At 38.0% G+C, this 24,497-nt stretch overlaps 2 protein-coding genes across 2 annotated transcripts; both read left to right on the top strand.

Annotated features, from left to right (window-relative positions):
- Window positions 1–8,803: 8,803 nt before the first annotated feature.
- LOC116246054 (probable polygalacturonase At3g15720) lies at window positions 8,804–13,603 on the top strand. Its single transcript, XM_031617746.1, has 8 exons — window positions 8,804–8,974; window positions 10,444–10,578; window positions 10,693–10,857; window positions 11,440–11,647; window positions 12,270–12,351; window positions 12,761–12,869; window positions 13,044–13,160; window positions 13,367–13,603. The coding sequence occupies exons 1-8, from the start codon at window positions 8,804–8,806 to the stop codon at window positions 13,601–13,603; spliced, it is 1,224 nt and encodes a 407-aa protein (XP_031473606.1).
- Window positions 13,604–18,278: 4,675 nt separating this feature from the next.
- LOC116248422 (probable RNA 3'-terminal phosphate cyclase-like protein) lies at window positions 18,279–23,971 on the top strand. Its single transcript, XM_031621206.2, has 6 exons — window positions 18,279–18,627; window positions 18,773–18,922; window positions 20,901–21,082; window positions 21,171–21,346; window positions 23,287–23,506; window positions 23,583–23,971. Exons 1-6 carry the CDS (start codon window positions 18,423–18,425, stop codon window positions 23,790–23,792), a joined length of 1,143 nt encoding a protein of 380 aa, XP_031477066.1. The 5' UTR covers window positions 18,279–18,422; the 3' UTR covers window positions 23,793–23,971.
- The last annotated feature ends 526 nt before the right edge of the window (window positions 23,972–24,497 follow it).

A 24,497-nucleotide genomic window follows, 5' to 3' on the forward strand; every position in this document is an offset into this window, starting at 1 on the left:
TAAGGAGCATACGTTATGAGATGAAAATAAGACTGGTTTAGAACTAGTCTTCCTCCTTGCCCTCTCCTCTTAAAGTATGTTTGCTTTCATGTTAATGTAGTTGAGTTGTGGACATATGTGCCAAGTTTCTCAACTAAAAATGGTTCATATCAAAATGCCTTTTTTGTTAAACGAAGGACTCTTCACTAATAGGGGCTTTGAAATCTGAAAAAATACATAACATGAAATTACCAAAGTACCCATCTAGTCAAAGAGGGGTAACATTTGTGAAATAGCAAAACACCAGGTCCTCAAAATGAAAATTTTCTTATTGAAAACCACATGTCAATGAAAAAGGACTCGTGAGGGTCGATCCTGGTTCGGCACTTCATGTATTAGTTGGCATTCGCATCCTAAAAATTAATCGCATATTTATGGTCAAAAGTTCTGGTAGAACACTGTTTTAGGCATACTCCTGCGTGCACGCCATGTGCATTAAATTTCTCAATACATAATGGGCATTTGATCTGTGGAACAAAACATCATTTCTACATAACACAATAACATTCGATCGACATTCTATAAATTTTGCAGAACAGTGAAGAAACTCATTTTTCTCTCTGTTCTACCCAAGTATGGTAAAACTCATCTAATCAAATGCTGTAACAGAGATATTATGTTTGTATTTCATGAATCTGTTTTAAAGATTAAGATAGATTTTTGTCCGTGTGAATCTATCCTATTTTCTCGGATAAATTCCTAAGGCACTAACTTACGTATTCATGTTACCAAACACCCCCTATAAAAGCTTTAGGTTAAACTCATAATAGCCTTTGATGGAGTTGATCTCGACAAAAGCACACACACACATGCACATGCAAACGCTTGATGTGGACGGATGCAGAAGATCCTTCAGTCACTTACCACACCAGGAGGCAGCCACCGGTGCCAATAAGGGCCAGTAAGCTGCTAGTCAACTCCGGCCAGTGGGCCAGAAGCCGGGGATGTAGGCTAGGGGATCTGTTACCGAACATGTTCATTGTAACATTCGACGACTATCAAAAGGACAGGAGTATTAGCTTCTCACCCTTTCTATTCGCTTTAACTTTTTATCTGAATAGAAAAATGGCTGGCACCCACTTAAGGTGTGTGTATATATTATATATAAACTATTGCTATGATCTTAGCAAATTTAACAGTTTTGATAGGGGAATAGATGCTTATGTTCAAAGTTGAGCATAAGTACACCAGAAAATGATGATAGACTTGTCAGGATGAACCTCATCGTTCCATAAATACACCCTTTTCAGTATCTCTGGTCGAGAGAAGGGGAAATATTTATGTTATCAATGAAATATGGCTTACCAGTACCGAAAAGTGTGCAAGTAAGCACCATAACAGTTAAATTAATTCAATATATGTAGTAATCATCTCCAATCAAGTCAGATCCTTCTTCAACAAATATATACATCAAACTACCATAACTGTGCCTATATTCTTCTTTAATGAACGCTCAAAGAAAACACTTAAAGAATGGCAAAAAAGTTAAGATTATCAAAGTTGGTAGAAATCGGAATCACTTTACGGACATTTTTGCGCATCATATATAGGATTTTGAGCAAATAAAACTAGTTTGTTTCTTACAAAGAGAAAACAAAGCCGTGCTTTTTGTTTGCCTGAAGGCAGCCTCAATTCTCAGAGTGGCCCACAAATGATGAAGAAGCTGCCTTCTTCCCCTTTACGTCGCGTCTGCCAAGGATAAAGAAAGCCGCAGCAGAAGCAGCAGCAGCACATCACTCACAAGCAGCAGCAGCAGCTGCAGCAACACCAAGATCAGAATCTCTCTTTCTTTCTTATACTGATTGGGTTGGGAGTGGAGGCTGCTGTCACAATCTCTGTTGACGGGTGGGGAGCGCCACATAGTGCTGCAACTTGGGAGTATTGTCTCTTTCTTCAATCATTTCATTAATGCTCCACTCACATCGCCATTAACCTGCAGAAGCCATTGTCCCTCTCCCTACCACCTTGGAATCTGTTCTATACCTTACGAAGTCAAAGACGTCTTCGCTTTTCTTCCCTTCCATACTTATATTTAATCACTGTCTGTCAATTCTGTGAGCCTGCACGCCTCAAAAGCTCAGGGAGGGATCCTCAGGCTTGAGGCAGGTCAAGGTTCGCGCCCAAGATTCCCCAATTATTGGCTTGGCATCTTCAATAGTCGAGCATCCATTGGAAAAGAAAGGAAGAAACCATAAGTTATTGAACCAAGAATGCTTGTTTGAATGCTATTTTGTTGGGCATAAGATGGGCATCAAACACTTGTGGAGTCAGAAATTTTGGTTGGAGGGATACTAATTCAATAACTTTAATATTTTTATGAGCACTTATGTATATAAACAATCATGTATCAAAGCATTAATACAAAAATAATTAAACTACATACATCAGCCACCATGTGGCTCCGCCACAAAATCAAAGGGTTTTGTGCCAAATATAATGTTAGCCAGCCCGAAGATGAAAGGGTGTTTCCCAAGAAGAATATTGTGTTTCTGGAATACATGTTTATGTAAAACCACATTGTTTTTGTTTCATAAAATAGATATGATCATGTCTAACGCTCCATCCATTAAGAGTGTGTTTCCCAAGAATAACATTGTGTTTTCGAACACATATTCGTGTAAAATATGTTTAGAAGAAGAACATATTTTTCTTAAGTTACATGTTCTAAGAACACAAGGTTCTTTTTTCCAAATGCCATCTATGGCTGTCGTTGCACTCTTATGAGTACATTGGCACTGTGAGCCCTATTATTTGATAGGATTCCATTGTTAAAGCAAACTCACCCAAGGGGCGACCGGAGCTCAATTGGACAGCCCTGTGACAACTTGCTTTAATCAATATAATGCATAATGTTGAATGACTCAATATTAAAGCCAAAATAACTTTTGCTAAAAGGAATATTTCATCTTTCTGCTCGAAAGAGAGTTGAAACTCATACCAAACCTCTCGTCTCCCTAAGCTACAATGTCTGTTTTGGTGTTTCGAGTGCTGCCCCGACGACGCTTCAACGTCGGTTGCCTCTCTTTTACAGCATAAAAGAGTTGATGCTCCAATTTTTTTTTTTTTAAAAAAAAAGGAAAAAAACCTGGCTACCTAGCAGCTCTTGCCCTTACGGTTGCACCAATCCCTTAGAGACTAATACCATAATCATTTAATAATGTCTTCCAAACATTCAACTGGACTACTGTTTGATGGATGAAAGAGCATACCTTAATTAGTTTTCAGTATATTCAATACCCTCTCCACCAATAGCAATCGAATAATGTGCAGATGGGTCTCATCATCAAGTACACTGTGGCCCCTCAACTATATAGTGTTTTAAAAGGAGAAGAAAAGTACTGGATACTCTAGTCAATTACTAGATCCTCATTAACTCCCGTGCTTTACTAGTTTTCCACCATGACTTTCATAAGCTATAGGGAAAGTGATGCATTCAAGGTTCAAAAACAAGCTGTCATTGTTCCTCCCAATTGGCAGAGCTAAATGTGCGCCTGGGTGGGTAGTTGCCCACACATATTCATGTAATTCAATTCATTTACATTTTGGCTCTTCAACATAATTTAGTTTGTTGCGTATTGGTGAGCACCAAATCTAAGAATATTTCTTTTATTGTTGTCTCTCAGCCACAAATTTTTAACTCCACCACAGGTAGGGCTCGGTGATCTACGCTCAACACGATTATAAAAGACATAACATAATCAAATTTTCAGTTGACGTCCTTTTCTTCCATAGTGATAATCACTGAACATGAGGCAATGGCTTGAGTGAAGGCCAAAGCCTCTCGCCACCTGCCATCCTCTTAGGGTTTAAGGTTGTTTCTAATGTCTTGGGATGATGCTTTGTTATGCTTCAACTTACATATCATGCCTCTGAGACCATCATGCCTCTGAGACCATAGTTAAGTTATATATTCAAAATAATATAGGAAGAGGTTGAATCATGAAATTAATTATGTATAGATTTAGGAATTAAAGATTCATATTGCAATGATGGTTTGTTTCGGGTAAGAAACTAGCCTTGGGTGGGAACTGGAGTCACAAATTTAACCTAAAAAGAAGGTCGTTGATAGTTAATTGTTTATGGAATGTTCCAAACCACTTACAGTTATTTAACAAGTCAATAACCACTATTTCCCAATCAAAATAAGGAAATTTAGGGTCAACTATGCACATATGCTCTGTTTGCTTTCTTTTTATAAAGGGTCTAATTTGAGTATGAAGACTAAATTCTCTTGATCTTCTTCGGCATGTGGAATGTAACATATCAAAAGTTTAATTTTGTATCTAAGATTATCATGAATTTTGATGGACTTATAAAGGGGATTCTTAAGTGATTGGTTATCCTAGTTCTTAATTTTTTTGGGTCGAAACTGAAGCAATTAAGGGAGGGTTGGGATCCATTAGACCATGGACTTGAGCCCGGTGTGGGAGTGGGTGGGGTCATTATATGTGACAATGAAAAGATGTACAGTCCTTTTCTTTGAATATGTATCTATGTGCCATGTAAGGTCTCGCTATCCAAACACTAAAGTTCTTGGTCTATTATGATGGTGTGATAAAATGAAGGATCTTTCGATTCTTACCACACCTTTTAATTAATTAGTGTGATATAAACATTGATGGAAAGGAAAACTAGGTCAATCATCAGATCGTACTCTCATCCAACCATTTTCGATGTAGATAGCGAGCGGGTGGGCACCGAAAGCACATGATGAAGGCTTATAATGAGGACCATGACAGAGATGGATGGATTAGATTAAAGATCACTTTCAAAAAGTGATTTGGCTCTATATGCATGATGTGTTCATTCTTCTCTTTTCCACTTTAATTCATGTGATGCAAAGTCACAGTTCATCCTTTACTATGTATTTCTCCAAAAAAATTGTGGTCCTCAAACATACTTTTCTAAAAGGATGTGAATTTCCTTTTTTCCACTACGCAATGGACTATGAATTTTATACCTAGTCATATAGTGGTGAATATATATATATATATATATATATATATATATATAGTGTATCTCGCTTTTGAGAGTCACTCAGCCATCTAATCATTGCCATCTGATTCATTGTGATGGAGATAAAGAAAAAAACAATGAGAAAAAGGTGGTAGACATTTTCGTCATCTAGTATTAGTTCAGATTTTTTTCACCATACTTTTTTTGTTATCTATCTATGTACTTCAGATGAAGGACCATGTTTACATGGTTGGGTGACTATAGATAGATAAAGTCGTCATTCACTCACTCAACTTCACTGTATAATTGATCATTGATATGTTATTCTTCTTCTAAATGCAATGATATATCATTGGTGATGCCAAACCATTTCATAAGCATATTAATACCTTGTCATGTTAGCTGAAATTGGACAGAGAATATCACATCTCTCCATGACAGCTTGATAGACTATATCTTGTGTGGTTATGTTCATCCTTATAGTGAATCTTTTGATATATAGGTAATACCTATTTTATAAAATTTAAAGTTTCATATATTTGATGACAATGACACAACAAGTTTCCTATTTCAGCATAATTTTACATGATAATCGAAACTCGAAACCTGCTATTTCGATCTTTCTCTTGCTTTTCCAGAGTCAAGGTTTGATAAAGTTGATGTAAATGGAAAGCACACAGTCCCCTCTATGAGGATTTGAGGCCACAAGAATTGATAGTTAAATGGACAAAGGAAGTAACTATATATTCCATGGCTGCTGCCTTCTTATTTGGTGTGAATATGTGGGCAAAATTTCGTTTTTCTGGCGTAGAAATTTGATAGAGATGCTACAACATCTAAGCGTCGCCATCAACCTGAAAATGGAAAAGATGATGTCCTTTCAACTAATACTGAGGGAAAACATGATTGAAAACACAATGACAGACGTGACTATATGCCTATATGTATTATGCAGTTAGCATATTTAAACCATATGTGCATAAGGGCCCTGGTCCTCCTAAAAATAAATGAAAAAACTTTATGTAAATTTTAAAAAATTTCACTTGTTTTATATAAAAATTAAAAAAAAATGATATTTTGGCTCATATCTAAATTTAAAAACTTTAATTCAACCCCCATAAAAAATTTCTAGTTCTGCCCCCTATATGTGTGTACACATGATTGTGATGGGCATGTTTTTTTTTAATCAGGAAGGAGTCTGGAATTGAATTTTGGAGAATCTATTTGTATATGGAATCCAAATCCTATAAATTTCAGCCCTTCAACACACACACTCTCTCTCTCTCTCCTTATCCGTCAAGTGTTCATCACCAAATCTATTTGTATATGGAATCCAAATCCTATAAATTTCAGCCCTTCAGACACACACACTCTCTCTCTCTCCTTATCCGTCAAGTGTTCATCACCAAATATGAATTTTAAAGCGTATGGATTTTGCAGAATGTGTGTTTTTGCTTCTTTAATGCTAAAAGATCCGACCCTCATAAAAATTGTACATTTCATGCATAAATTGCATAATCAGAATCATCGGCTGGCACGCCTACCAAAAGCCAGCAAAAAAGTTTAGTCCTTTTTTCTTCTTCCTTGTTAGTAACAGGCAGAGTTGAGTCGAATAAACATTGTGAATCAATAATTCAGAACTTGCGATCTGGTTCAAACAATAATTTACAGTTACAAGTTAGTTAGATGTTTTAATCATATTTAAGAGTATGATGTTATTAATTTTTGTCAAATTAGGTATGTGAATCTAACTTCATCTTGTCTCAAGGAGGTTGGCGCAACATGGAAGGTTTGATAGACAGTCAGTTTTCATTTTGAATCGCAATGCCTATACCTTAGGAAGATGAGGAGTTGAGAGCTTCGGCTTTCAAAAGAGTGATAGGTCTCCCTTGCTCACCCAGTATCTAACCCCATCCTAATTTTCATACCAAAATAAGTTAAACCTTTGAGACCTACCGTAGTAATAGTTCTACACATGGATTAAGGTTACTAAATTAAACTTAATTAAACCACTTAACATTGGTTAGCGGCCATTGTTGGTAGAAACATACTACTAAAATGTCTCTGCTTGCTATTGATTTCCTCATGACTTGTTTTACCGACGCCAATAAAATGAGAATTTATAGCAAAATTTGAGAAATCGGATAGTCGGAGAGGTACATGCAGATTTTATTATTAGTACGTCAATCGGATAGCGTATGATCCAACTTGGAGTTGGTTCCGATTTGGACATACAAAATAAATTAGACTCAAATCGGATTGCTCAAACTTAGTTTTTTTTTTATCGGATGCAGATTATAGCAAATTTGAATTGAATTACCATTCAGGCTTTTTCTTTTTTTTTTCCCTCAAATCAACTACCCGAATTCAAATTCTAATACAATAGCAGATAGGATGGAATCATTGACACCCCTATCAAGGCCAACTTAGTTTTCTTTTGGATTTACCAACCAAAGGTGTGAAGCAGGGGCAGATCCAAGAATTTTTAGTTGCATGGATCGAACTATTATTTCAAACTTTTAATGAGGACAGAAATAGAATTTTTAAATATTTTACATATGTTGAACAAATTTTTTTAAAAAAATTTACATGTAAATGTTTGAAATTTTTAAAAATTTGAGAGGGGCAAGAAAAAGCTGCCCGCCCCCTTGCCTCCATCCCTAGTTTCAAACATAGTCATAAATATTGTTTTACCATTTTTTTTTGTGACATAATATGGTGAGTTTGAAAAAAACCACAAAAAAAATGATAAAGTTTTTAAACTTAAAAAATCATAAGAATTGTGAAAAAATGAAATATATGAGAAACTAATAGAATAACATTAAAAAATAAATAGATAATTAACGAATAAAAATTAGAAAATAAAAAAAAAAACAGTTTGGCATTACAAAAATGTGAAAAAATGCTTAAAAATGAAAAAAAAAAAAACACGTTTTGGCATTTTTTTGGCTATTCGACTGACTTATTTCAACGTGTTTTCTTCCAAAAAAATATGTATATTTTTTGCGACTACAGTGTCAAAGTTGCCTGACCATGTTAGAGCTTGAGCTATCTTGAACAACTACAAAAACACAAACATAATTGACGGGGCCTGGTCTTGAATACTTGATCAAACCGACTACACTTCACCAACACCGATGCAGAAGAAAATGATGTGTGATAAACTTGGCCTAATTAGTGTAACTTCTCGAATTTAATTTTTCATGGTGCTCGAGCTCCCCTGGTCTGAATCTTACCTCATAATTTTTCCATCCTCCTCTCAAAAACTTCTCCTACTCACGATTTAATATCATCTCTTCCATCTCGGCAGCAAGCTTAGATAAAGAAACCGAAAATGGAAGAGAAAGGGAAGACTGGACTTAGAATCGTTTCAGTTTTCTCCAAGGGAACGGATCGGGACAAAGGCAGGGAGACGAAAGTTGGAAACAACCGCCAAATATGGCACGTAATGGCCATCCTTGCCATTATCTTACCTCCATTGCCGCCGATATTCCATCTCCCTCTCTCTCTCTCTCTTTGTGTAGCGTTACTGAATCAACCTAAAGAGAGAAGCAGTTAATGCGCGGCCACCATTAGGGCATAAAGAAGGAAGCCGATGCTCTGCTTCATTCTTCCTCCTTCATCACACTCTGAATTCGTGCTCGTTGGCGCTCCAAAAAAGGCCACCAAAATCAGGATTAGATTTAGCTTTTAATGTGGCTTGTCCTTCTTGATCCCCCCGCTATAAAGACCTGCAGCAAGCAGTTGCAGAGAACATGCCTGCTCTCCCTTCCCTCTGCTGCTTCTTCCTGAGCGCCACCCAACAGTCATGGATCCTTCCACCTTCCTTCCTTCTTTACAAGCCTTCTGTGTGGTACTATTGATCTCCATTCTGAACTTCTCCCACTGCGTTGCTGCGTCTGAAACTCAGATCTTCCATTCGAGCTTCGACGTCGTTGAGTTTGGTGCTGTTGGTGACGGGAGGACCATTGATACCACGGTAAGCACCTTACAGTAAACGTAGTTACCGTGTCTCCGTGTGTGTGTCTGAAAGATTTTATGGATGCCAACATCTTTAACTATGCTACAAAGAGCAGAATATCTTGAGATAATGAAATGGAGAATAATCAGATACATGCTGTGGTATATATCTTGTTAATATTGTGGCAAACTGTGATTAATTATCACGAAATACTCACATCTGTTGGATTGCTGAGGCTGACAATAATGCAGGATTTCTTCAAGAGATTCTTCTATGGAGCTTGTGGATAAATATATTATATCCAAGTGAATGATATACAGGTGGGAAACCTCTGAGGATTTACAAATTAACATCACAATTCCTTTTTTCATATCAATGCTGACGTATCTAAGAAAGGATCACGTATAACTTTTAGGTTTTTAGACATGTAGGCTGATTCACCAATGAATTAGATTTACCGAATACATCTGAAAAAATGTTGAAAAGTATGTAGATGTCTCTGAATGCATATTGGTATATGGTAGAATCAAGAACATGCAACATCAACTTACATACAGGATGTTGATTGATTCATGGGTGTCTGGACATCTTGACAACGTCCACGCAGATGGATTGGCAGAAAATCTCTTATAAGAAAACGTAGAACTTGATTCGAGATGTAGACGTGGATATTGTTCTTGGTTACTGAGAAAGAAAAATATGGACCAGAGAGAAAATATGTTAGTTTTTCTAACCACTAACTAGCTATAGAAACTCACAAAATTTATCATTTTTCGCTTTTTAAAAAAATCACTAGTGTGTGTGTGTGTGTGTGTGTGTGTGTGTGTGTGTGTGTGTGTGTGTGTGTGTGTGTGTGTGTGTGAGAGAGAGAGAGAGAGAGAGAGAGAGAGAGAGAGAGAGAGAGAGAGAGAGAGAGAGAGAGGGAGAGGGAGAGTTTTGAAAATATAAATGAAAGAGGAAAGGAAATGGGATACATGGCAGTCTAGCACGTAGAGAGAAAACAGGAAGTAGTGCGGTTCTGGTAACCAGAGCATAACTGCTGAAAACATTTACGATCATTCGGGAAATTTATTTACGCTCCCCCAAATTCATTAATCGAACGTTACTGACCTTTCGTTATATCAAAATCTGAACACGATGAAATGGGAAGTGACCAAAACTAGTAATGAAGATCTGGTAAATGATTTGTGTTACTTGTTGGTCCATTTTGTTCGTAATTAAAGAAACGGATGTCATTTCCTTAATCATCATATGCCGGGAGAAAAAGAGAGAAATTATCTGAAACTTCTTTTAAATATCCGATTTGGGTATAGTACAGCTATTAATATCTAATGCAAAATACTAGGAGGCTGTCAGAGGATATGACTCATATGAGCTAGAAGGTCAGAAACTTGAACAAGTTTATAGATTCTGAACCATTGGTATTTTTTAGATGTCAAAAAATTAATGTTTTATCAACAATTATTTGGATGAATGATTCCTGGCAGGCGTTTCTAAAAGCATGGGAAGTAGCATGCCGGACAGCAGGCCCGGTGAAACTGGTCATCCCTTACAGAAGAACCTTCTTGCTTGGTCCAGTCTACTTCAATGGCAACTGCCGCGCTCATTCCATTCACGTCCAAGTAAAAAAAGATCTCTGTCCCTCTCTCATAAAACCTGTTTTGAATGTTTCCTCTTCGTCTTCCTCACACTGTTCTTCAAATACTCTAAGTTCTTCCATTTTGGTGCAATTGCAGATACTGGGGAACATAGTCGCACCTGCTTCTCCTTCCAGTTGGGCGGGCCAGAGCACATCACACTGGCTTTCTTTCTACCAAGTGCAAAACTTAGTGATCGACGGCACGGGCACGATCGACGGCCGGGGCTCTGCTTGGTGGGATTGTAAACGCCGTTCAGATCAGGTATTCATGTTTGACTCAAAGTCCTAAACATAGAACGAACCACATAATACATTTGTAGGGTTCATGAAATATATAAACGTAAAATTATTTCTTAAAAGATAATTATAACAATTGACTTTCAAAGAATAATGTTAGACATCATATTTTGTGCATTATTAATCAAGTTTGTCAAAACTCAATAATTAGTCCACATAGTATATTTCATGAACTTATATATATTGTTCAACTGTATAGCAATTAAATTCGCACACCTGATTTCTTGTGTTCTCATTTGATTTACTGATTTTTCTTCTCGATTCTTGCAGAGTTGTAGCTTGGCACCATCGGTAGGTGGAGTTCTGCAAAAGGGTACTAGTATCATAATAAAAGAAACTCGAGCTAAATGATCCGAGTTCAAGCTGGGTTGCTATCACATGAAATTAACCACACCTTCTCAAGACTGAAAGTAGTAAAAAGTTGAAGTCTGAGCTTCCTAAGCCAGGCTGAACGTTGAATTCGTTTCCCTTAATATAGAACATATAGCAAATCTTAGTTAGAGAACTTACATGAGATAGACTAATTGGTTGGCTGTTTTATGGACAGGCTCTTGAAATCATTAACTGCCGGCGTGTTAAATTGAGTGGTATTACCTCTCTCAACAGCCAAGGTGTGCATGTGAAGATAGTGTTCAGCCAGTATGTTACTGTCTCCAACATCAAGATAATAGCACCAGAAGAGAGCCCAAACACAGACGGTATCAATATGGGTGCCTCTCAGTATGTAGATATCCATGATTGCAACATTCAGACAGGTATATCAAGATTAGTCGCTGGTTCATGTTTGTCTTCTTCTATTTTTCTTTTTCTCGTTAAGAATTTGGAGCTAAGCCGGTCTTAGTTGCCAGACTATGCCCAAGAGGCTCGCCTTGATGGATTCTAGGTTGAACTCCCCCAAAGAGTTGAATAGAGATGTTATGATCCAAAACCATGTACATTAATCTTGCTTTAAATATAACAAGAGACGGATTGGGTGGTTCACTTAAACATTGTTGTTATCCTATATATATGGGGTGGTGTCTCATAAATCTATCCTAAAGATTAAAGTAGATTCGTAGAACAATAATTTTAGTATCTGATAAACTTGCCCAATCTTTAGAGCAAATTCATGGACACGTACAAGGTGTTCTTGCTTCCAAACAACTGCTATAAGGTCGTTTCATGTAACTGTTTCTTAAATATGCTCTAGAGATCATGGACATCTAGTTTTAGTGTTCCATGAATTTGCATCAATTTTTTGTACTCATAACAAGAGTGTTCTATCTGCCAAACAACTCCTATGAGAAACGTTTGTGAGTCACTAACTTCCAACCAAACAAGAAAGTTGTGCTTAGGAGAAAATAGGCGCATTAAGTGATGTTTGCTGGCCTTTTGCAGGGGACGACTGCATTGCCATGTTGGGTGGTTCAAAATTCATCAACATATCCAGAATCTCCTGCGGACCAGGTCACGGAGTCAGGTTTGTAACTAAGCTTGACCATTGATCCATTTCATTCCGACCTCATATCCACTAAAAGCTGATAGATACTTTTAAGTTATTTCGGCCGTAACATTGTAAGACCAAAATGTGATCGTTGCTAGTTATTCCTGCCACTCATCTTGGTCATTTGACCTCAATGAAAGCCGAGTACAGCATAAGTATAGTCTGCTGGATGGAACTTTATGCTTCAATACTCCTCTTATAGGAACAGTATCATGACACAAGTTGTGCTTTCTTATGCTCCTCTTAGCAGATCTACTACCAACTGCAAATTGGTAGGTCTACACATAATAAAATCCGTGAAAGTTTTCTTCCATTCTTAGAGACTAGATCCATCAAAGATTGTGAGCTTCTAAACTATCTACTTTTCTATCTGAATCATGAGCAGCATCGGAAGCCTCGGCAGATATTCGGACATGGACATTGTAGAACATGTTTATGTCACTGATGTCAATTTCTATGGCACTACTAACGGTGCTCGGATCAAAACATGGCAGGTTGGTTCTAAAACTTCCTTATGGTGAGGCACCAAAGAGAAGGAGATCAAGAGTTCAATGTTGCAGATGCATTTGCTCTCATAGTCTCCTAATTTTGCCTGTATATGTACAAAAATGATCTGCAGCAATTGAGAAGGCCAGCTTACATTTATCACCTCACTATTTGACTTGCAGGGAGGCAATGGATTGGTGACAGACGTAGTGTTCAAGAACCTTTTCTTTTGGAGAGCCCAAAATCCAATCATTATCGACCAATTCTATTGTCCTAACCAGAAAAGCTGCCCAATTTATGTAAGTAATTATATCGCATGCAATTAACTCCAATGAATGATTCTGCATTCGAAAATCATATATTTCTTAAGTTTGATAAAGCTTATGATCATGTTATTGTGTACATGTACCGGTTTGTTACATTATTAATCCACCTTTGGCACAAAGAATCAAGGCTCAGATCATCAGACATATTAATTGATCAATTGATCTTACTCTGTTGTCAGAGAGAAGCTGTGAAAATACAAGGCGTGAGCTTCATCAGGGCGGTCGGGACGACGACGAGCGATGTGGCTATCAACCTGAAGTGCAGCGACACCGTTCCTTGCACAGACATTGTGCTAAAGTACGTGAACTTGCAAGCTGCAGATCCCCATGAGAAGACGAAGGCCTACTGCTCCAACACTCGAGGGTGGTCCAGCAGCATCGTCCTCCCCCGTGTCCCCTGTCTATACAGCCTGTAGCAATGGCGGAAAAGAATTCATGGCGGCCTTCCTCAACCTTCATAGATGTTCAGCCGGTTCCCCGTGTATCTGTTATTAAGATTGCTGTCATAAGATGCTCAGGAGAAAGGAGATGCAGATTTCGACTTGCTATTTAAAGTATACTATACGTGTTTCTGTATTCTCTTTAAATCATTTGATTAAATGAGCAGATGGTCCATGTACTGTAGTGAAAGAAATCTAGTTGACATCGCAGCTCTCCCTCTGTCTTCAAAACTAGGAGACAGCATTGAAATTACATAAATTCGACAGCTCTAAAAAGCAGAACTTAAATCCACTTGTTGACCAATTTTCCGGAATTTTGATGATTTCAGAATATCTCGATTTTCAATGAATTATCATATAAATCCAACACTTGCTTTTTTAACCCTCATTTCTAAACGCATTTATTAAATGTGTTTATATTTATTTCCTTAGAATTACATTGCTTAGAAATAAAGCAAAGAAGCGTATTTCGTATAAATTTGATAGAATAAAAAGCAAACATGTATATTTCAAATTAAAATAAATTTATTATAAATGTCATTAAGTTATAAGAAAAGGGTAAGATGCTAAATTTAACTTAAGAGACATGAAGAGAATTTTTGAAATTGACAAAAGTAAAAATTGAAATTTTGAAAAATAGAGGGACATCATTGACATTTCATAATTGACAACAGTATTTTGGTCCAAGTTAAATATTATGGTCTAAACACTAATGAAGGTAATTTAATGTTAAACTTGATTAAGTACCAAATATAATATATATATATATATATATATATATATATATATATATATATATATATATATATATATATATATAAGGGAAACTTTCGTAGTTTTAAACGAACGGTCCAGCCTATGAGCGTGCAGGTTATATCATCGAACTTGTTTCGTGATGCTGAATCTAAATGTACCAACCAGCTCAGCGTCGCCCACCGGTGCTCGGATAGGCTGGTTGACTGGCTCGAGCCAGTTGTGACGGGGCTGAGCCAACCAGGGCTGACCAACCATACTAAGCCAGTTGACCATGGTAAGCCGGCCATGGTCATGCCATGACCAAGCCCAGGCTAGGCCGACGGCAAGCTATGGCAGTTAGGCCCAGGCTCGATGAACCTAGTCTAATCCTCAACTCTTAGTTTAAGAATATAGTTTTGTGATACAGTTTAAGAGATCACCCATGACTCGAGTTTTGCGAGTTCTAAGCGAACCGGTTGGTCTTGTTCAATTTTGTCTTTCCATGCTATTCGATTTGTTTATTCAATGCTTAAATCATATAGATTGCTCGAAATGCGTGCAGCATGCTTAACATCATTGTCATTCATGTATGATGATAAAAAGATCGTGCACTGATTATTAATAATAAGATGAATTGAAAGCTCGATGGAGTGGCACAGTTCTAAGGGTGGCGAGCGACAGTTCGTAGTTGTAATTGTATCAAGACGATGGTTGGTTTTTTTGTTGTGTACAGAATACATTTCTGGGTAACGATCCTACTCAGACATGGGAAGGTTTATGAGACTCTCGGCCCAATGCAAAGCTACGGCTCATGGGGGTCCAGGTTGGATGGGACCAGGCACGATATATGCCTTTAAGTTTCTCCATTTCTTTCATAATTTAATAGCTGAGAACAACTTGGGTCGATCAGTCGGGAAACTGACTGCAGCAGTATTTAAAAGAAGTGGAAATTAAATAAAAAAAATGACCATGAAAAGAATGTATCACCCGTGATTGTGCCACACGGGTTAATATTCAGTAGTGACTTAATAAAGTAATGAACACATTGATAGTTCTGCTTACATATTTTATATCTATGGTGTGAATATCTTCCTGTTATAATGTTGTGACATATGATAGTTCTGGTGTGAATATCTTCCTGTTATAATGTTGTGACATATTGTTGTCGATGAGTGAACTACATCTTCACAACACACCTCCTAGGTGGGCCTAGTGAGTTTGAGGAATCATACTCATGCACTGATTTTGATGCACCACAATAGTGACCAAGGAAGATCTTGGTAGAATTTATGCGACTGTTATTTTGACTTTTGTACATATTTGTATGTTTTACGGCTCTATAACTAGTTCAGAACGGTTGGCGAGACTTTCATTATGTAAATTATAAAGTTGATCTAGATTGACATGGATTTTTGTACATGTGTTTGGTTGTTAACCACACTATCAATAAGTATGAACTTCGTCTTTAAACTGATTAGAACCATTAATTGCCTAGGACAGGTCACATCATGTGCTAACATATGCAGGCAAATTATCTGTGCACATTTTAGAACAGATCGGACCTACACCAACTAAGTAGTTATGTAACTGTGAATGCTGCGCTTCCAAAAAAAGGGGGGAGCTTGCAGAAGATGATCCTGTCCTAATGGCTACATAAAATCTAAACCCAAGACAATGTCATCTCAAACAAATGAAACTAAAGCACTAAACCAATTTGAAACAAACCTAAACTCTAACTCTATCTCTAACTAAAGAAAATTAAATAATGAAGGCCGATGATAACATGTCCTAATGGTAAGGATGACATGCCACCTACGTGGATGGCAGGTAGGCTCCAGGTGGATTAGAGATCATGGGCTCATAAACAACTAAATGACATGCAACATTGTAACTAAAATAAAAAAATCAAGATGAATGAATCTAAACTAGTATAAGTGCAACAAAGAAAAGCACCTCTAACTAAATGCTTACGCTACCTAATATTTACTCCTTCTAATATGATATGCTCATGAATGAAAGAAGTCGGCGATGAACTTTCAATTTTTTCGATTTTTCTTCTGTGCATTTCAGATGTGGATAAACTTCCTTATATCTAATTGAATTTTCTTGTCATTTTTTCCAAAACTATTGCATGATGCATGCGGCACTTTGTTAGTAACCCCTACATTACTTTCCACCATTTGTTTCGGATCTAAAGATATCGTGAAGAGGAGAGGTGGTTACTTGTGCAAAGCCCCATGGTGTACGACAAGTATTCTTCCAATCTATTTTTAAGGATAGGTGTCATACATATACGTTTGTGCGATGCAAAGGTGTACAAGCCTGTGTATATAACCAGCTTCGGTTCTGTTACCTTCGCATGAAATTTCCTAGGCAAAAAAAGAATTCTCCGTAGAAGAAACACACAATAGAAAGCTTCCGCAAGCCCCTCCCCCTCTTTATGAAGGGTTAGGATATATAGCTTGACTGACAAAGCAAGGGGAGGATGAACTACGTTACCAAGCTGGGAAAATTGGCTATGGAGATTTCGCGCGGTCAGAGATTCGTAAAACACAAAGGAGTTCAACAGGAAAGTCTTCAATTCTTGGGTTCTGATAAAGAAAGAATAATTGTCAATGACCTAGCTCGACAAAGCACTCTCTTCTATAAACACCACAAAGGAAAGATATCTTAAGCGTGAGTAACCCGACCGATTCTGCATTACATGTGCTCTACAGGCCACGATGCCAAGGTGCACAAGCTTGTACATATAACCAGCTTCGATCAAAGAGTACCACGATGTTGAAGGAATGACATAGAGCGAACGAAGGATAGCTCCAGATCCATCACATTTTTTGTTCTCAAGCAATGGACAGTTGATTTAGAGTTTAGACCTAAGTTTTCGATCTTGTTTTGTGATGTTATTCAGATCCTAGTTTTCATTCCGATTGTAAAAGTCCATAGTATTTAGATCTACATTTTAGTAACTGTTGGCACTAGTGCTGTTGTGTTTTATCACTTAATACAAAGGCATAGTGCTTATGAGAATTGGATTGAATTAAAGATACGTTTCTGTACATACACCTAATCCGACGAGTTACGCGACCTAACTCTCTCTTCCTCACTATGACACCTGGGTGCGGCAGTTTTGGTCTCGCACCCGCGTCGACGCAGTGCGGGTGCGGATTCGGGTGCAGGTGCACCTCCGGTGCACACCCAAATGGGTCAAACAAGAGTCGGGTGCGGCTGACCGCACCCAGCTAAAATCATCTTTTTCCAACTCGCACCCGTCTCGCATTTGACCCGAGTCGGGTGCGGTCAAAGGCGAGAAAGTCTATTTTGGTCCAATTTTTAGGCTTTTTTTTTAGTTTTTAACAAAGTCAATGGTTGTCCCTTCTTCATCCCTCTTCTTCGGCCTTTCCTTTTTCGACCCTCCTTCTTTTTCTTCTTCCCTCTTCTTCGACCTTCATCCCTGTTAGTCCCTTCTTCTTCTTCTTCCCTCTTCTATAAGTCGCATTGGGTGGAGCCGACGAACTCGTCGCTTGCAGCCTACAGGGCAGGATGACGGTATGGTTCTCAAAACTAAAGTATATTTTTTATTGAATTGATGATTGATACTCATATGTCCGATTAGCAAATTGCAATTTCTATTTTGTTATTTAATAATTTTATTGGTTTATTGACAAATTTTTGTCATATATATTATATACATATTATTATAATAAATTAATAATAATAATAAAATACTTTTACCCCACCGTACACTAAAATGTTTTAAGATACGCCGTGCCTGCACCAGCACCTGCACCCCACACTCATTTGAGATAGCTTCCTCACCTTTGACTGCAACTCTTTCATCCATTTGTAATCTTATAATATTGGACCCGAGATCTAAATTGGGGATCTTCCATCGGACCCATTTAAACAACCCAATGACATCTTTACTCTGAGTCCGGAACGGAACCAGAGCCCCTGTTATTCGTATTGTTATTCGTATTGAGGTCTCCGAGGTCGGTGCTGCGTCACTGCCGTCCTCGCCACATCTTGTGGTTGGTTTACGCGAGAAGAAGAAGAAGAAGGGATGGTGAAAATATCGTTCACACGGCTCCATGGCTGCCAGCAGTTCCGGCTGCGCCTCCTCCTCTCAACGCTCTCCAATAACCCCATCATTATCGACGACATCCGGTCCGACGACTCCTCCCCTGGCCTCCGCCCGTACGAGATATCCCTGCTCCGCCTCCTGGAGAAGCTATCCGACGATTGCGTCGTTGAAATCAATGAAACCGGTTCGTCTCCCTCTCTCCTCTTTCTATTTTTCGCCTGAAGGCTTGCTGGGTCTCTTCGTCGGTTTCTGTCCACCCTGTTCTGTTGTTTCTTTGTTCTGTTGTTCTTTTTGTTGATGATGGTGGCACTGGTCTTTCTCGTCTGCAGGCACGAAACTCAAGTACAAGCCGGGGGTTCTTTTGGGAGGGAGGAACCTGACGCATGACTGTGGGCCGAGCCGTTCAATCGGCTATTTCCTGGAGCCATTGATCGTGCTGGGACTCTTTGGCAAGCGAAATCTTTCCATCACTCTTAAAGGTGAAAAATTACTGACAGCAAGCTTCTGTCCTCTTCCTTTTTTGCCGCTTTAGTTTTTGCTTTTCCCTCCGTCTTGTTTTGCTCTCTACATCTTCACGAACGCCTCGAGTAAGATATTGCGAGACAAAAAACCTTGGAAATTCGCCGTGTCGGATTCTTAACTGGTGGTGTCTTCAGAAGAATTGATTGAATGAGTGGTTGTTGTAGCTTTCTGGACTTTTTGAACGTTATGGGACGTTCCTTTGAACCTTGAAGCCTCTTTTGTTGAAAAAAGTTTTGTGTGTAGCGACCTATTCCATTGAACGTCGTTGTGAATTGTTGGCTCAACTGTCTGTTTATTTGCATCTGCTTATGTTCTTGACAGAATAAACATGTCGACATATTGAAAAATTGTTCGCTCAGAAAAACATCTTGTTACTGAACTACAATTTTGCTCCTGTTGTTTTTGGTCATCTTCTTCCCGCTTGTGTGATTTCATTGTTTTGCCTTGTTGGTCTGTTTTGATTTAACCAATTGAGACTATCAGACGCTCTTTTCCTCCTGCATTAGCATCATCTCCAACAATTGGATATATTTTAGTCCTTTAGAAGTATGTTTTCTGCTAGCTCCTCATTAATTGACGTTCCATCCTCAAATTCTCTTTTCAGATTCATCTTAGTCAATCATGTTGTTCAAAGTGCTTTGCTTTAAATGTATGTAATGTAATCTGCCAATCTTTTGAAAGGTTCTTCCTGTCTTCCAGTCAATCGATTGTCTCTTAATCGCTACTGAATGCTTCTTGCACTGTAATCAAGCCGCAAAGTAATACCTTAGTGCGTTGAAAAATCATCGCCACCATATAAAGTTGAATGATAACTACTGTTCCCTTCACGTCTCCCTGTCTATTATGTGGTTTATTAGTTATGACTAAGTATCTGTACCGATATCTCCAAGACTTGATACAGTACTGCAGTTTGTCAAACGGTCATTGGTGCAAGAGAGTATTGCTTCTGGTGTCTATACGTTATAATCCATTGTCACAAATATGGTTTTTGGGCTTTAAATGGCAAGGTTTTGCTCATATATAATATGGAAAAATATGTTTTCTCCGAAAAATCTCAGCAAAAATGTGAAAGTAAGAATGATATAAAAAATGCGAAAAAATGGTTTTTTCTTGCTTTTTAATTTTGGCCTCTTTTTTAAGACGGGTGTCTTTTTTAAAAGAGGTGTATTTTTGCTGGTCTTCCAGCTAACCTGTTTTTGACATATATGGTGGTTTTTTTCGAAAAAACATGTTTTCTGTGACTATGTTATAATCAACCCTTGCGGTAATGACAGATTTGGTTTCTGATCGTTAAACAGTTATGTGTGTAGGAGAGAGCGTTGGAGAGAGAGACTAATTTTCCTTGGTAATTGAAGACAGATCTGTCCTCAATGTAGATTCATATGTTTACCCAGATTCTCTAGCTTGGTGTAAGAAATATTTGGAGTGCACGTGTGAAACATTGTTGATCTTTATGGTTACTTTGATTATTTGGGGTGTGGCTGACTTTTCTCTCATGCTCTGTTCTTGTTCTTATTTTTCAAGACTCTCATAATTTTCCTGCTTCATATGGAATTTTTCAATACTCTCATATTTTATTTGTACCTTTTTACCAAAGGAACAATATATTTTGGATGTTTTGAGGTCCCTTTAGCAGTTTATAGCTATATTTATTTTTTAAGTTTTTATCCGTGTTTCTGTAATCTCATAATTTTTCTAATTATTTCTGTATATTATCGAATTTTTTAGTTCCTGAGATCTTCTGAAGAAAACAATCTCAGATTAGTACTTGGTAGAAACCCCACTAATGTGAACTTAATGAGGTTGAATGGGACCTACCTCCTTATGTCCAAATCATTGTAAACATAGGTAGCCGGCTATATAACTGATCAGTATGTTCTGGGCTTCGTAAACTGATTTTGTGCTAAGGAGAACTCGATATAATTCTCTCTGCAGGAATTACAAATGATAATGTTGATCCCTGTGTTGACACTTTTAGAATGACCACCTTGCATATGCTCAAGCATTTTGGAGTGCCATTAGAAGGATTGGAATTGAAAATTATAAGCCGAGGATCTCCTCCCCTTGGTGGTGGAGAAGTGCATCTACAAGTTCCAATTGTTCATAGCAGTTTATCTGTAAGTATGGTTTTTGTTATGTTTGACATACTGATAGGCGCTTTATCATCCTAGTTAGTTCATGACTTCATTCTAAAAATCAATACAGGCAGTAAATTGGGTTGATGAAGGAATGGTGAAGCGCATTCGAGGAGTAACCTATTCCACAAAAGTATCTCCTCAGATGGAAAATCGTATGGTTAATTCTGCCAGGGGTATTTTCAACCCTATCCTTCCTGATGTGTATATTTTCACGGATCATAAATCAGGCCCACAAGCTGGAAGGTATGTGGTCTACCATCTAAAATATATGCTATGAGAATGTGAAGCTTGCAACTTGACTGAGTTGATTTGATTCATGTTCCTACCAACTTTCTCTTGCATGTTTGTGGTGTTTTGGCTAATTCAAGAATTACCTTTGTTTGTTAGTCACAGCTTGTTCCTACTGAATTTCCTAGTTAGAAGGGAGTTACTCTTGCAGACTTTCTCAAATGAGGAAAACGACTTTCTTTCATGGCTGTCCTGTTGCTATTGGTTGTTATTTTGGCTTTTAGATGGCTTGGTAGGCTTTTTTTTTTTATTGGGATTGGGCGGGGGCGCGGGGCGGGGAACTTTTTTAGTTGATTTATTCAGTCTTCTGCCATTGGCCTTTATTTTTTAGCGTTTAACTGCTTTTGAAGAGATTTATTATGTCCAGTTGGAAGGGTGATACTTTTCTTGCCTTTCTTCCGAATCTTCACTGATGTGTTGCTATAATATATGATTTTTGAGTGAGAAGAGTTAGCTTTGCGTGCTGTACCCCATAAACTTCTCTTTGTAGACTTTTGTCAGTGCATCTTCTCCATAATTTCTTTGCTTTAAAAAAATAAAATGAAAACTCATAATGAGGTCATTGTCAGTTCTCTTATAGTCTTATTTGCTGTTTTCCTCTGGGAGATTGGATTGGGCAATGTTATGCTTTCCTGGATGAGGTGGCCTTTAGGGGGTGTAGTGTTTTTGCCTTCCTCATGCGGTAGAGTCAGATAGCAATAAAGGGCAAAAGATACACTGTTGTAGAAGGGTTACAGTGGAAATTTTTCTACGATAATGTTGGAAGTTGGAACTAAACAGCTTTTCTTTGCAGTAGCTAGTTGGTGATTTTCCAGCAAATATGGTTAAACTGCTGAACCATTTTCTTGACCTTTTGATCCGTGTCTATATCAATGTTATAAAAGGCGTAGCGTATCGCGTATCGGTCGGGCTGACCTATACGCTGTATCGTAACGTATCGTAAACGTAGCGTAGCGTATCGTAAAATTAATTTTTTAATTTTAAAAAATATTTAAAAATCAGAAAAAATAGAGAAAATTTATTAAAAATCTGAAAAAATAAACAAAAAATAAGAAATCAAGAAAAATATGTTCAAATATAAAAAAGATCATCATACATAAGGAACATTCATGTGTGTCAACAACGCATGCAAAAATTAGAAATTAGATATTCAAAATAACATAATAAGCATCCATCACAATTTTAAACTTGACAATTTTATAGAATCTTAAGACTTAGAGTCTTAGGACTTTGAGTTTTAGGACTTATATTACATCACAATTTTATAAGTTCAAAACATATAGTTATCAACTTATCATCTTTCATGATTTAACGATAATATTTTCCAAATCGATGAATCCTTGGTTATTTTTGATGAAAATGTGCAAAATCTCTCCCTCCTACGTCTCTTGGAGTCTTTAAATACAAGAAGAGAGAGAGGGAGGAGTGTTTAAACTTTAAAAAATAAAAAATTTTGTGTTTTAACCCGTATCGTACGATACGGGGGTGTATCGCCCGTATCGTACGATACGGCCCCCGTATCGCACGTATCGTGCGATACGTGTACGATACAGACGCGTATCGTCTTTAAACATCGTATCGTATAGGTTTTCTTGACCTATACGATACGTATCGTACGATACGCGTCCGTATCGTACGATACGATAACATTGGTCTATATTATCTTCACTTGCAAATTATCAATAGAAATGTAGGATGCTTGATGGGTCCCTCTTCTTAATTATTTCCTCTGAACAAGTGAAATTTGTTAGTAAACTGCCTCTTTTAACACATTGTGCTGTTAAATGAATACTTTAGGTTCGATGTATGTATTTCTGAGACTCTCCTATAGGTGGACTTTGTGACCGTGCCCTTTCATATCTAGAGCAAGTCTATAAAGATGTTTCCTATTGCAGGTCTCCAGGCTATGGCATATCAGTAGTTGCTGAGACTACGACTGGATCCCTAATATCAGCTGAAGCATCAGCTTGTTACTCTGGTGGATATGGTGTAGACACCATTGTAGGTGAAGAAGGCAAACATGCTCCAACACCTCCTGAGGACCTGGGAGTTCAAGCTGCATCCCTGCTTCTGGAAGAGATTAAGCAGGGTGGGGTGGTCGATTCAACACACCAGGTCTGTGATGGTCATTAACTCGTATGCTTCATCCTGATAACAATAAGATTGATAGATCTCTTTGTATCCTTTCCAGGGTCTGCTGTTTCTTCTGTGTGCATTATGCCCACAAGATGTTTCGAAGGTCCGGGTTGGGAAGCTCTCGCCTTATGCAGTACAGACATTAAGAAACATAAGAGATTTTCTTGGTGTCAAGTTTGTGATCAAAGCAGACCCCACAACGAATACTGTGGTTTTGAAATGTGTAGGCTGCGGTTTAAAGAACCTCTCAAGGAAGATGTCATGAAGTGCTTGAGGAGCTTTATTTACCGAGTTTAGGTGTTGGATGAGCTACCGTACCCGAGGATTTTATCACGCTTGAGTAACGCAAGCTGTCAAACAAATTTTGTGCCCAATTGTATTAATCTTAGTTTTCCTTAATATTATTTTTTTCAATATGATTGATGGCATTTTCTTTGTGCAAAAGTTGATTTTACTTGGAACTTAGGTAATGATCAATTATTGAGCTTCTGGTTGTCATACTAACAAGCATTCCTCGTCATGCAACTGGATTTCGCTGCCATATCAATCAAGGAGCCGTGGTTGGTGGTGCCTAAATTTGGGAGCCATGTTTAGATACAAGTTAGACAGCTTTTCCCCCCTAAGAAGGTGGATCCCTTGTGGGGCGGTCGGTCCTACTAATGTGAAGACCCTTGGTATTGTCTTTTCGAACGTCGTATACGCACAAATTCAAAGATAAGATTTATGGCCGTGCTTGTTAGCAGGAACTTGGTGTTCCTATACCGTTGGCACGTAAGGAGACTGTGTTCCAGAAGAACATATGTAACCTGTTTCGGGAATGCGTTTCCCTCACCCCCGCAGCTCCATCTCCATGAACGGTGGGGACAAAAACTTGTCTCACTCTGCCTTTGGGCCACAAACGGTTTCGCAACCCCGTCTAGCAAAACAACTGGTGAATGGTTTCTAGAATAAGTGGTTCCACGAAGACAAT

Source organism: Nymphaea colorata, chromosome 1, assembly GCF_008831285.2.
Source record: "Nymphaea colorata isolate Beijing-Zhang1983 chromosome 1, ASM883128v2, whole genome shotgun sequence".
Lineage (NCBI taxonomy): Eukaryota > Viridiplantae > Streptophyta > Magnoliopsida > Nymphaeales > Nymphaeaceae > Nymphaea > Nymphaea colorata.